The sequence below is a fragment of the Hirundo rustica genome, chromosome 11 (assembly GCF_015227805.2).
Source record: "Hirundo rustica isolate bHirRus1 chromosome 11, bHirRus1.pri.v3, whole genome shotgun sequence".
In the NCBI taxonomy this organism is placed as follows: Eukaryota; Metazoa; Chordata; class Aves; order Passeriformes; family Hirundinidae; genus Hirundo; species Hirundo rustica.
Genome location: NC_053460.1, coordinates 6,844,727 through 6,858,614, shown reverse-complemented (window position 1 = coordinate 6,858,614; position 13,888 = coordinate 6,844,727). Strand labels below are relative to the sequence as shown.

Genomic DNA, 13,888 nt, shown 5'->3' with positions numbered 1-13,888 from the left:
TGCTATGCGGGCTACAAAGACCAGAAGTGAATCCGTGCTCTTCCAGCACTACCCACCAAAACCTCCCCACTTCTGCTTCCCAAGTATGAAACAGAACACATGGATGGGCAAAGAGGTTAAACACTCCCCACTGAAATACTGCAAGGCAAAAACATAAGGCCAACGTATTGCCAGCCACTAATGCAAATAGTGCAGAGAAGACTTGAAGAAGAAAACCTACTCACATTCCTGTGTGCCCTGCTTGAAGGTGTCATTGATTTGCTGGAACATGGACTGGCAGCTCTTCTCGAAGGCTGGCAGCACGACGCTCTGGAAGGCCTCCCTGTAGGCTGACTGGATGGGTCCCTGCAGACTGTCAGCTGTGGCCCTCACAACACTGTCTGTAAGGTTCTTACAAGCACACACAGAAGATTCCAGAAAATTAACTACAGTCTGCTCCGAGACTAAGGGTGTGAGCAAACACCAGATCCCTGCAACACACCCACACCAGGTAAGGACAGCCCAGTGTCCTGCTTGCTCAGGGGCTGCCCAAAACCAGCACCATTTCTCTGTACTTCTGCTGTAGGGCAAGGGAAGGTGGCACAGTCAGGCACAGCTCCTTTCTCCTTCTCCTCCTTCCAACCCCAAATAACCATCATTCTCTGCCAAGGTAAGTAAGCAGCTTGTGCCCCCTAAATAATGTAGATATGGAGAACAGTGTGGAGCCAGCCAGATGTTTGCCACTTGACTGATTGAGTTGGCCCTAAAAGTCACTGCTGTGGTGAGAATTTCTACCATAGTAGAAAAATGAACAACTTGGTAAATGAAAAAAGTGTTAAGAGGCAAAGTGGGCAGGGGAGCATACAAAGAGCTTGTCCTCCTAGTGAGACCATGAAAAAGCTTTGATTACTGGCAGCTAAACTGGCATTACCTAGAGACAGAGGTGAAGGAAAAAGGCCTAAGAAGTTGCTGCCTAGGCAGGTGAACAACTCAGAGTGCCCTAGAAAAGCTACTCTGGTACTTCTTACCTTTGATTTCATTAGCTTGGTAATATTCTCTTTCAGCGTCCCCTCAACAGCAGTGAGCTTGGCAGCAATAGTATTACTGAGCTGGCTGACAGTAGGGTCCATGCTCTTGGAAATGCCTAGGCATAACAAAAACAGGACAAAATTGCAGAGTCAAGCCTAAAGTCACACTTCAAAGCCCAAAAAAGAAAATGGAATCAAATGATTCTTGGAAATGACACAGCAAGGGACAATGATCACAAACTTTACTCAGGGAACTAAGGCTGGACATTTGAAGAAAGTTTTTGCTAGGAAGGTACAACTCTGAAAGTCACCAGAACTTGTGGAACCTCCAGCCTTGAAGGTTTTTAAGAGCTGATGTGACAAAGTAACAGCTGACCTGATCCAGAATAGCACGTAGCCCTGTCTTTGGCAGCTACTGGCTGCAGGCTTTCCCACCAGCAGTTTTTGGAACATTTCCTTACATGCATGGTGCCAGTGCAAAGACAACTTCAAGCTTGCTCCAGCCAAGTCTCAGCATTTCCAAACTCACCAGCCTCTTTCACCTTCCTCCACTGAACAGACTCCAAAGGCTTTAGAGACTATACTGGAAGGTCACACTCTCTGGAAAGGCATCCCCCTCTGGGAGCCTCATACTGCTTCTAAACCACAGCCGCTCGTCTCAGATTACAGCGGGGCCCGCAGCAGTCTGCTGTGCAGAGCCTGCTGTTCACACAAGCTAACTCCTGCTCCAAAGAGTGCCAGCACTTTCCCAGTGTGCTTTTGATCCCAATGGAGCTACCTGTAGGGATCCACCTCCCAGACTCAGGCAGCCACACTCACACTGGGGCATTGTCTTCTTCATCTCGTCCCGAATGGTCCTCTCCAGCCGGTTACACACAGCTGTGGACAGGGACTGGGAGAGCTGCTGGGACAGGTGCTCCTGGAGCTGCCCGTTGCGCTGCTGCCCTTCCATCAGCACCCGGTCCAGTCTTCTTTCTAATGAGAATTTGTGTTAAGGAGCACAACAAGAGATTTCCTGTGTACCCACAACACTCCTGTCCACAAAGATGGACAGTAGCCTCACCTCCAGAGGCTCAGTGAGAGCGAATGTGCAGCTCTGGTGAAAGAGTGGTCTCATAACATTACTGTTGTGTTCTTAAACAACTGATCAGGGTGAGAAAAGAGCTTTGGAAGGCAAGACAGGAAAGCCAAACAGCTAAAATAAGTTGGACAGTACTGTTTCCTACATACTGTGGTTAACTTGGCTGCCCCGTCAGCAGCTCCGCCCCAGACAGCCACTCACTCACTTCTCTGCAGCAGGACGAGGGAGAGAACTGGGAGGGTGAAAGTGAGAAAGCTCATAGGTTGAGGTAAAGGCAGTTTAAGAGGTAAAGCAAAAGCTGCACATGCCAACCAAAAAAAAAAAAGGAATTAATTTACTACTTCCCATCAGCGAGCAGGTGTTCAGCCATTCCCAGGAAAGCAGGGCTCCCTCCTGCCTCATGGTGGCTGGGGAAGACAAACACTATCAATCCAAGTGTCCCCTCTTCCTCCTCCTTTCCCCCAGCCTTTACTGCTGAGCACAGCATCATACAGTGTGGGGCATCCCTTTGGTCACTGGGGGTCAGCTGTCCTGGCTCTGTCTCCTCACAACTTTTGACTACCCCCAGCCTCTGCCTGTTGAAGGAGTGTGAGAAACAGAGAAAGCCTTGAGAGGGCTTAGAAAAAGCAAAACCAGAAAACTCATCAGTGTGTTACCAGCATTGTTTTGGTCACAAATCCAAAGCATAGCACACATGAGCTGCTATGACGAAAATCAACTCCATCTGAGCCAAAACCAGGACAACAGAAACCATCAAGTCCAATATCCATAAACAGTAAGTTGGTAAAAATGTTTCTATAGGATGGAATTAGTGGAGATGACACAGAGCATGGGAGAAAACCCAGGCTTCAGGCTACTCGTACCTCATGAAGCAAGCAACCTCCCTGAAGGAGCCAACACACAAACACATCTTAAACAAACAGCAAACTGACAAACAATGAAATGACAATTCAGCTGCTGACAAAATTCAGTCCATGCATAAAGTTGTGGAGAAAGGAAAAATTATTCTAATATTACAATATAGCTCTAGACACTGAAATTCAGTGGAATGGTATCTAAACTATCTGTGAGTATCAGACTGATGGTCAAAAAAGGAAAATCCAAGACAAATTAATAGAGAAGCTATTGTCATAGAAGTTAAGAGTGGTTTCAGACATGAGACAGGCTGGAGCTGCTCAGTTTGGGGAACATAACCAAATTCAGTGCAGCAAATGTACACAGGAACCAATGACTCCTAATACAATACAAATAATTGGATACCTAGAAAATACTTCTCACAGCACATAAGGGACCTGTAGACCACCATATGAATAAATGTGGACAAACAAGATAATTCTATATCCAGCTATGCAATATGGCAGCCAGATGCTATTTCTGGTGCATGGAGGAAAGGAAGGAAAGGATCAGCCCACAATTACCCCTGTGCAACTGGCCACTGCCTGAGGTGGGATAAAGTACAAGTGCACCTCTGGTCACTGCACTGCAGAGTACACCAGCACTGCAGCACTTATGGCTTAATGGGTAACTAGGATTTAGTGGTGCAGGGAAAATGTCAGTTCTTCTCTGAGTTTCTTGTCATTAGAAAGGGCCTGAGAGGAACTGAAATAGTTACACTGCAGCCAGGCAATTGCACTGCACCTCCGGCCCCACGCTCCCAAGATCCCTGACCCTCCTGAGCCTCCCTCACGCCTCTGGTCTGCCTTGCAGCCTTCCACTCAACACCTGCAAGCAAGGATACGCTCCTGCTCCTGCTGGGAGTCGATCACCCTCTCCACGTGGCCCATGAGGGAGCTCTGGATGGCATCGAGGTGATCTGTGAGTCTCTGCAGCAGCTCCATCTGGTTCTGCCGCAGCTCGGAGAGCTCCCGCTGTTGGCTCCTCAGGATGCACATCAGCTCATCCTGGAACTCTGGGGTCACCTACATGTGGAGAGCACAAACATTCATTTCTAACAGGACTGGAGGTAAGCTGAGCTTTCTGCTCAGTACTGAGCCAACCCCTGTGCCTGGAAGTGAAGCGTAACACACAGTGCAGCAAACAGGACCAGTTTAATTCCTGTTCCCAAGAAATTTGTGCCAAGGAATAAATGGATAAAGCAAGGTTCCTGCATGGAATTAATACATGGTTGCTTAGAATAGCAACTGTTTAGATTCAAGACACCCTTCGAATCAGCTTTTATTCACTTTTGGCCAGGTACTGAGAGTGTTCATGCCTACAGATGTAAACAATGACATCAAACACTCACAAAAAAGAGCTGTGCAATCAGTACAGTAAAGAGGCTTCTTTAGAGCACTTTTTCAGATCTTTCATTTATTTACAAAAACCAAACAACTGGACAAGTATAAATTTATATATGTTATCTCTTCACCTGCTCCAAATAGGTCAAGGAGCGTGAGGACCCACCCTTATGGGGAAGGAACAAGGAGACACATGCAAGGCAAATCCCCCTGTGACCCTCTCTTTGCCGGGAACATCTTATCTTGCTGCAGGGAGAGGCAAGCCTGAGAAGGAAATCATCAATCCGGAGAGCACAGAGCTCCTTCTCTGCTGCATGTTAACACAGAGCAATTCCAAGCCCAAGTGCAGCCCCATCACAACCCATGACATTTCAAGGAACTGGGATGAACTTTCTCTTAGCTCTTTCCTAGTAAGACATTGAAGCCTCATGAAGAGCAGCTCTGACTCACCTGGTTATTAGATGATCTTGGTGACTGGTTCATATCCCTGGAAATAAACAGAGGAAGAGTAGTAACCCAATTATGTCAATTAACTCCTATTATAATCCAAGTCTTCTGCCAAAACAAATCACACATTTTATAGTTGCTTTAGATTTTACACTCAAGCTCATAACTCTGTTTTGCCTTGTGTAACATGGAGAATGATGGGAAGGTGACGAAATCCCAGTCCTTACAGCACCGAGACACTATCATTTGCACTGTTCACAGAGCTGAAATTCCTCACTGACTGGTCCCTTTGCAGGGAAGAGACCTGAACCAAGTGTTAATGAGGACTGTTACAAAGTGCACTGCACACTGATTTTTCAGTTTTGTCCAAATTCAAAGCCAGGGAAGACTTTCCCAAACAGTTTTTGAAGATCTCCCAATATTTTACCAATGGAAAAACAAGTATTCATTTGTTGAAATTTAGAATGAATGAGCACAAATCATCTAGTGTGATTCCAGCTCTCAAGGTGAAGAAACTAGCGACGCACTCCAGCTCATACAGCAGAATAAAGAGACACTGAACTGATCCACTACTATTGCATGTCTCCAATAAAGTCACAGATCTATGAAGAAAAGTAAACATTTTCAGTTCCCAGACAGTACCCACTCAGCAACTTTAAAAGGACTGAGGCAGGAAAAATGAGTCACTTCAGAGGCCAAGAGCTTCTGGTTGTCACTGTGCAGGACCACAGCCAGAATTAAATGCCATAGCCCATCTTTGCTGTGATCCATACAGCTCAATCATGGAGCTGAGGGAACACAAGAAGAGGAGGGAGCCCTGTGCAAAGGCTGTGCTGCTCTCTTCACAGTGATGCAGACAGATTGGTGCCATTGGCAGACCTTTCCAGTCACCAATTTTCATTTACAGGATATGATAAAAGCAAGTTTAGAAAGACACAGAAGCAGCAAGCAGGTAACAAATGATAGATACTGCAGAACAAGGGTACTGTGCCACTGTTGAGAAGCCAATTAAAAATGGAGGCCATTGTGACACACAGCATCACAGTTCCAATGAAGCCTTCACTGAAACCAGTGAGAGCGCCCAGTGACCCCTCACAACGTGTCATTTACCCCCCACACATTCTTCTCAAGCCCAGGCTGTATTTCGGATTTTGAGTCCCAGCTGGAGACAGTGCAGAACTCCTCCTACACCTGAGTGCCAGTCAGTGTTTGGGTAACCAGCAGCACTTCCTGTGAGGTTCCTGCCCTTTGCAAACGGGGCGAGGGCTGGGAGCAGCTGCTGCCTCAGCCCCAATGACTACAAGAGGTTGTGGCCCTGCCCAGCTGGTCCCAGAGCCTCCCGTGCCCCGCAGGCCCAGCGTACCCGTCATCCTTCTTGCCCTTCCGCTTTAGCTTCGGGGAAGCCCGCGGGGATGCCTTGACCTTCCAGTCCTTCACGGGCAGCCTCTGCGCAGATGCTTTGGCACCAAACCCACCTGACGTAGAAGCCAAGCTTGCAACTTCATCATCGTGGTCACTGTGAAGGAACAGAGGGGAGAGGACATCACTCACAACACTGGGCAGTGTCAGTCTTCACTGAAGGGACGGATTCACACAGATCTTCATCTACACACGGCCCAAGTCAGCTACAGACACCCCCACCTTAACCTTCCACAGTCACCTCTGCAGAGCTCAGGACAGGCTGCTCTGCTTTGATCCAGGTCTGCTCAGGCTGAGCTCAGCAAGGCTTGGAGGGTCCCTGCATTAGGGACAGCAGGGGCCCAGCAGCATGGCTGGATGATGCCTGTTTAGGGCACACGAGCCCCAGGACGGCCTAGCAGGGAGCCCAAGCACAGCACATCCTTACAGCTTTACAGACAGCAAGCACTGGACACAGAACACATTGCAAGAACAGAGGAGGATCAAACATCTGTGATCCTCAGTACCTTGGAGACTTTCACCTGCTCAACAGCTTCCAATTTCAGTCTGAATTTACATGTGGATTGTGGAGAATCCTCAGCTGTCAAACAGGGCTGAGCCGGTCAGGCACACAGAATGTGCCCACAGAACTTCAGGGGAGGAAAGCTGGCAGAAGCAAGAAACTTACTCCTGAGGTACCCTTGCTACCTTATATAAGGCACAACATTTGGAAACTGATCCCTTAATAGGTTTTTACTGATAATTAAACCAAGCTTGGTCCATGCTTTTAGAAGCAGCACAATCAAACCTTTCTCTACAGAGAATAAACTGGAGAGGGCCCAGAGGCCAATCTCGAGATAAGCTGAAGTCAGCAGCACGTTAGGAAAGCTGGGCTGCAAACGCACATTAAGTCAGGAGACAAAGCAGAGACATTCACCCCACACGTGAAGGCTGGCTGCGGACAGAGGCACGAATGCAGCCTGAGCTGAGTCCATGCAGGGTGAGAAAGGGGGCTGAGCACTCTGGTACCTTTGTTCTGCACTGGCATCCTGGCTGTCATGCTGCAGAAGGTGGTAGCTGTGTCGATGGTAGGAAGAGCTCTTGTGCTTTTCCTCAACCTCATCCCTTGGGCTAGAGAGGGGTAAAAAGAAAATACCATCATTAAAGTCTCTTTCAGCTTGGATATTCACTCTCTGTGTCTCATGAGAGATCCTGATGGAAAGTCTGCAACAAAAATCAACCCACACTGATCCCACAGATCCAGGAAGAGGCAGGTGTTGTGTAGAGGCACTAAACACTTGAACTTGTCCGTGTACTTTTCTGGGGCCTCAAAAAGGGAGAAACAGCTCAGCTATGCTTGAAGTACAAGCCAAGAACTATCACCTAAGAGACATTCATACAAGAGAGGTAAGCCACTACTCAAACCTGGCAGCACTCCATACTTCCATGAATAGCATCATCTTGTGTTTGTTTTTCCTCATCTAATACTGATCACTAAAGCAAAAATCATCAGTGCTCCTTAGTTCCTTAAAGTGTCTGAGGAAGTGTGAATGTGATGGGTCAGCTCTAACAGACAGAATTGTAACAGTGGATCTTGTCTGAGTATCATAATGATTTTGAAAGCAAACGTGCTTCTGTCAATTAGGTCTGCCTGAATGCAGCTTGCAGGAAGGACTTTAAACAGCACTTGTGAAATCTCTCACAGTCAGAGATAGCTGATCAGATATTTTGATGTAAGACATCCTGAAGAATTCAAAGACAGAGTAGGATTGAGCAGAGTTGAAAACTCCTACAGAACTATTTTCTCAAGATCATATTATGAGTAAAAGAAAAAATATTGTGTAGAAACACAAGTCTTAATGCCTCCCCAGAGCCATCAGAAGGGACTGTTTCCTGGAACAACATCCTCAGCTGTGGAGGCACAAGGTGAGGCCTCTCTTTGCAATTCTGATGAGGGACCAGTCCAGGATTACTTGAGGGACAACGCTGACCCTCTCAGCCTTCTGGCCCTGCTGACAAGGAAGGTGTTGGCAGGCGCTGGTGTTCACACGGCGCATGTAGTCCTAGCATAAGTGGTGTCTGGAAATGCCAGATACATCTCGTTGTTCTCATCCCACCAGAAGACAGGGACACTAATTCTGTGGTGAAACCCAGCACTGATCCAGCATAACAGACTGCTCCTTCTAAGCAGCCTAAGTGATGTTGCACCATCCTTCATTCCTGCTCCACTGTCATTTATTTTCAGACTGCTAAAGCACTTTATTTATTTCTAACACTAGTTGCACAGAGCCAATCCTAGAAGAGAGACATACAATTAACCTATAAGCAAACCTGCCAGTTATGTTGTCAATTGATTCAAGAAAAGCCTGCAGGAATGCATCACCTGGGGCAGAACGTAGCTTGTACTGGTTTGATTTCCAGAGCACATACAAAAAAAAATCTCAAGTCTCCATGTGAACACGAAGGCAAATAAAGGAGACTTTTCACCTTCTTAACAGAGATCATTTACGCTGCAAAGGGTATCAGAGAGCAAAAATGGTTAGAGGTGGCCTAGGAAGTTCAGGACGCAGCACACAGACCAAGCACACAGGAAGGGTTACTGATCAGATCCTTTAAGGGAAAGATGGATGGAGAACCGCTCTGGATTAATCACAACGGAAGAGCTTTTCAGCAAGCTGCCAAACTGGCAAGTGCAAACACACTGCCCTGAGCCAGGTAAACCCAAGCGCTGATTACCTGTCTGCCATGCTGTTCCTGGTTTCCCGGGTTATGTCAGGGGCCGCTGGCCACGGCTGACTCACAACACTGTCAGAAGATGCATTTTCCTGAGTTAAAGCAGTCTCCAGTAATGACGGAGCATTCAGTCTGTCCACCTCCACTGGAGGCATGTCCAAAGAGTGGTGGCTGTGCTCAGAGTTGTGGCGGTTCCTGGGAGACAGCAGGTGCAGGGCCGAGGCAGCTGAGGCCATACTGTCTGCGTGGTGCCCGGGCTCCAGCACCTCCCCGGGCAGCCCGGCCGGAGCCGCCGCGAAGCTGCGCTGCAGGGTCTCGGAAGCAATCTCTGGGATATCCTGGGACATGGCTGTGGAAGCAGAGGAAATGACGTCTGGGGAGCGCTCGCGGGTGGGAGAAGCCTGGGGCACCACCAAGGGCTCCACTTCCTGCAGTTCCAGTGCTAGAGAGGAGTTTCCTGGTGCGACCTGGAAACAAAAATCCAACAAGAGCCTTTAGGATAATGTGGAGACACTCCAAGAAGCCCTGGTGCCTTACATTAGCTGCCTCTGGAAGCAGCCTGCTGTATCCCTTCCTCATGTGATCCCTGTCTCCCACTCCCTCATCAGATGGAAAACGGCCTCAGGACTTGTAACGGACTCTCAGCTCTGCTAACAGCACACTTAAGCCAATGCTAATTTGAACTCACTTTCAAAAGAAAACGTTACACTAATTCTACTTCCCTACTCTGCTCCAGACTCCATCCTCTTTGAGGGAAAACATTAATTTTAATATTGAACACCTCCTGGACTGAGAATTTGCTTCGATTTCAAACTTTGGTCATGACTTGTTTTACACAACACCTGGAAATTAAAATTTAGGGATAGGAAATCACGATTTCAGACTCATCAGACAACAAGCAGGAATAAACTTTTCCAGGTAGCACTGTCTCTTAACACAAAAAAATGACCACATCCAGCCACTGGGATAGTGACAGCACATGCTAGAGCTGTCTCTGGTCTTTAGAGACCTGCTGCTCTACACAAGGACAAGTTCCATCAATGTGGCTGAGTAAACTGGGCTGTGTATCTGTGCCAGCAGATGTTTTCCAAACGGCACACACTATCCCTGCTAACATCCAAATAAGCGTAATTTTATAGAATCCTAGAAAGGTTTGGGGTGGAAAGGACCTTAAAACTCATCTTGTTCCAACCCCACTGCCAGGGGCAGGCACCTTCCCCTGGACCAGGCTGCTCAAAACTTCATCCAACCTGGACTGGAACACTTCCAGAGATGGGGCATTCACAACTTTCCTGAGAAATCTATGCCAGTGCCTCAACATCCCCTGAAAACAGAATTTCCTCTAAGCTAAACCTCCCCTCCTCTAGTTTAAATTCATTCTCCCATGCTGTACCCCTGGTCTGCCCATGTAAAAAGTCACTTTTATCTCTTTTAAACACTGAAATGCCACTCCACTCCTCAGAGTCTTTTGTTCTCCAGGCTGAACAATTTCAGCCTGTACAGGCCCACAGGGATGCTCCATGGCCCACAAGAAGGATGGGAGCAGCATTTGGAGCCTTACTGGAACTGGTGCCTTTGGTGTTAGCTTGTCAGGGAGGCCTGGGATAAGAACAGAGTGACTCCTAGGACTGGTCTGGAGACTGCTGCTGCTGCTGCTCAGCGTCAGGCTGGTGTCCAGCTGCATCTTGGGGCTCACAGTCAAGTCCTCCGATGCTCTGCAGGAACAGACACCAGCAAATCAAGCAGCCCAAAGAAATGACTGATCTGCGTCAAACACTCGAGATGAGGAGATGAGGTACAAAGGTCAGTGCAGGAGCTCTTGCTCTTTCCACCATGGTCAGATACTCCCTGTCAATGAGCATCTGCATCACCTAGTCCCCATACAGCCCAGAGAGATACCAGGTGGAAACAACAAAAACAGGAAAAAAAAGGCATTGCAATCTTTTAGAATTTGAGGGGTCGGTGAGAGAAGGGACCAACTGTATCTCCAGTGCACACCGTACAGAGTACAGGGAGAAACAGGACACTATGAGATAGGTCTCCCTCTTTTTCCCAACCCCCCAGAAGTGAAGTTCTTGCCTGTTATGCAGCCCAACCCAGTGTCACACTGTAAGATTTTCCAACCAGTCCTAATTCCCTCCCTGTCCTTGGTGGCTGCAGTGTTCTCTTACCTGTAAACAACGATGGCCCTTTGGGAAAAGCATGTAGAGCAACAAAACTGAGCTGCAATAACAGAATCCCTATGAGGCACACAAAAACCACTCTTGTTGGCCCCTAGATGACATCAGGCATGTTCCAAGCTGCATTAGGGATGCAAACAGCTGCCTATACAGGGACACTGGGACTCAGGCCAGTTTCTAACTCTTGTTACAATCTCCTGTCCTACAAGACACGCTACAGCTATCCCAAAGGCCTGTGTCGGTTCAGTTGCAGATGTATTATTTAACTCATGTGCTATTTACCTGGGCAGAGAGGCATCTGTGACAGAAGTGCTGCTCATGGCTGTGACTGCAGTCAGGGAACTGACACTGCTGCCTGGAGAGACGGCGATCTGCAAGGAAGCACACAGCAATCAGGACGGGACAGAGGGCAACAACACTACTCAACCAGACAAAGACTGACTCCTACAGAGTCTTTGGTGAAGAGGGAATGGAAAACACCTCCACAGGTTGGGTTGCTCGGCTAAGGCGCTCAGGTCCTGGTCAAAGGCAAGTCCCAAAACATCCTCATCATATGGCTGCTTTTACTGAGGAACTGCTGTCCCCAAAGTGACCTCACCAGTGCAGAGGCAGAGGGCTCATGGCAGAGAGTGAGGTCTCACAAGTCTGAACAGTCCCATCTACCTACCTGAACATCTGCATCCCCACAGGACCCCATCAGACAGGATGTGCAGAGGTGGCATGTTTTCTTCCATTACAGTCGTATCATAACCCCAAACAACACGTGTAAACCAGTAAGAGCACTCTCCCAGCTTAGATACAGTTATTTAGCAAACCTGTATTTCTACAAAGCACACCTACATCAGTGGTTTTGCAGTTAAACACAGCACTTACAACACAAGCTTAGGCCAGTTTAGTATTTTAGATGTGCCAACAGGTTTCTGCTCAGTCTGGTTACATGCAGAGTTTCCCATGTGCTCTGCATTCAGCTGGCAGAGCTGATCACAGTCACTCCAACTGAAAAACATGTCCAGAAGTACCAAAATCCACCCCCACCCCTTGAGTCACCCTAACAGTGCTGATCTCTGATTACCTGCTGAAGAGAAGTGCTTGGTGTCATGAATGCATCTGGAGTCATCAGCTTGGGTTTGGCATCACTGGAGAGCGAGAGGAAGTCAGCTGGCACAGGCAGGTCGGCGATACGCCGCAGGTCTGGCTGGGAGCCGTGCGCTGACTCCTTCTCAGAGCCCAGCCCTTCCGTGCTCAGATCAGCCATATGGTCTGGAAAGGCTTCAAGGGAGAGATACAAATCACTTTGGAACTTCCCTCCAAAACTAAACCTCTAATTCCACCAAGTATGAACTTATGCCATTGCAAGCCATGCTTGATTCCAAAAAGAACAAGCAAAAACATTCCAGTCAAAGCTTAGAGCAAAGAAAATCCTGTGTTATGCTTTCCCTTTGTATGCCATGGATTTTATCAGGCTTTGATAATAATATATCCAAGCTTCCTTTCTTCCCTAAAAGCGAGGCCAGTTGAACTGCCACATCCCAGAATGGTGAATGAGCTGAAAGAGCTCATCACTGACAGCCCAGCCTGCTCTACTCCCACAGTGGATCTTTTCCACCTGACAAGAGAAACTTCAAGATTCTTTCACAAGTGCCAAATCACCCAGAAGGGTGAACTCAGGCACGCAAAAAGCATTAGCACTCCTGGTCTAACACATCCCAAACTCCATACTCGCAACCAGGTCTAACCAGCTTCCTGCTTCACTGCTACTCCATATTTAGAACCCTTTGTGCAATGACACCACTGCAGTACCAAGAGACACCCAAAACCACACTCCTGCTCTTCCCACCAATAACCTTTAAAGGCTCAGCAACACTGAAGACCAATTTAACACAAACTCTCACCAAATTCTTCATGAGAGCCATGGGAAGGCATGGAAGCACTTGTGTCAGGGCTATGAAGAGGCTGGAATCTAATCTGCACATCCTGTAGGGCCCTAGAAAGAAACAAGCATCTCTGATCAGCTTAAGAACCACCAGGAGAAGACTTAAGGCATCATTAAGGCTCAGAAGATTTCTCTTCACCGAACTAATTCCCTTGGAAAATGCTTCAGTGTTTTCTGCCTGTCACAGAAGTAACAGAGCTGATCCTCACTCAGCTGTGTCACCCAGTTCTGACACCCAGGGTATTCGAGATGTTTCCCAGCACTTGTGTGTGAGCACAATTCTTAAATCACTCATGGCCATGGAAATACAAGCTCGTCACACCTCCTGGTAAGGCCATACACACCACAGCCAGAAATTTCTATGGGCCCAAGTAGCTTTGTTATGAGCAAAATAATTTAACTTAAATTTCTACAGGTCAGTGCAGGGTTAGGACAGCCACAGAGAGCTGCACACACATACTCACTTGGTGTGAACACAGAAGAGTTTTATCAGCACACCTGCTGCTGATTCAACAGCCCCAGAGCCCTGAGCACCTTCTGTAAGGGAGACAAAAGTAAAACATGAAGTTGCATGGAAACTACACCCAAAGTACTACAAAAACATCACAGCAGGATGAACTGACAGCAAAGAACCAGCATGATACAGATTCTCTTTATCAATGATCTGGATGAGGGGCTCAAGAGCACTCCCAGTAAGTTTGCAGATAACTCCACAGAGTCAAGGAATATCCTGAGCTGGAAGAGACCCATGAGGATCATTGAGTCCAATCCCCGGCCCAGCACAGAACACCCCAAGAATCACCGCATGTGCCTGCAAGAATTGTCCAAATGCTTCTTGAACTCAGACAAGCTCAGTGCTATGACCACTGCCC

General features: G+C 47.7%; 1 protein-coding gene across 1 annotated transcript in view; it reads right to left on the bottom strand.

Moving 5' to 3' along the window:
- The window catches only part of EDC4 (enhancer of mRNA decapping 4), a 33,157-nt gene that overhangs the window by 5,551 nt on the left and 13,718 nt on the right, over window positions 1-13,888 (bottom strand). Inside the window, exons 13-25 of the mRNA XM_040075430.1 lie at window positions 13,481-13,553; window positions 12,976-13,067; window positions 12,156-12,352; window positions 11,366-11,454; window positions 10,465-10,618; window positions 8,907-9,370; window positions 7,200-7,301; window positions 6,136-6,288; window positions 4,776-4,812; window positions 3,827-4,007; window positions 1,827-1,982; window positions 1,008-1,123; window positions 225-390 (exon numbers count right to left, since the gene is read on the bottom strand). Of these exons, the coding sequence (XP_039931364.1) occupies window positions 225-390; window positions 1,008-1,123; window positions 1,827-1,982; window positions 3,827-4,007; window positions 4,776-4,812; window positions 6,136-6,288; window positions 7,200-7,301; window positions 8,907-9,370; window positions 10,465-10,618; window positions 11,366-11,454; window positions 12,156-12,352; window positions 12,976-13,067; window positions 13,481-13,553 (1,980 nt within the window). The remainder of the gene's footprint in view (window positions 1-224; window positions 391-1,007; window positions 1,124-1,826; window positions 1,983-3,826; window positions 4,008-4,775; window positions 4,813-6,135; window positions 6,289-7,199; window positions 7,302-8,906; window positions 9,371-10,464; window positions 10,619-11,365; window positions 11,455-12,155; window positions 12,353-12,975; window positions 13,068-13,480; window positions 13,554-13,888) is intronic.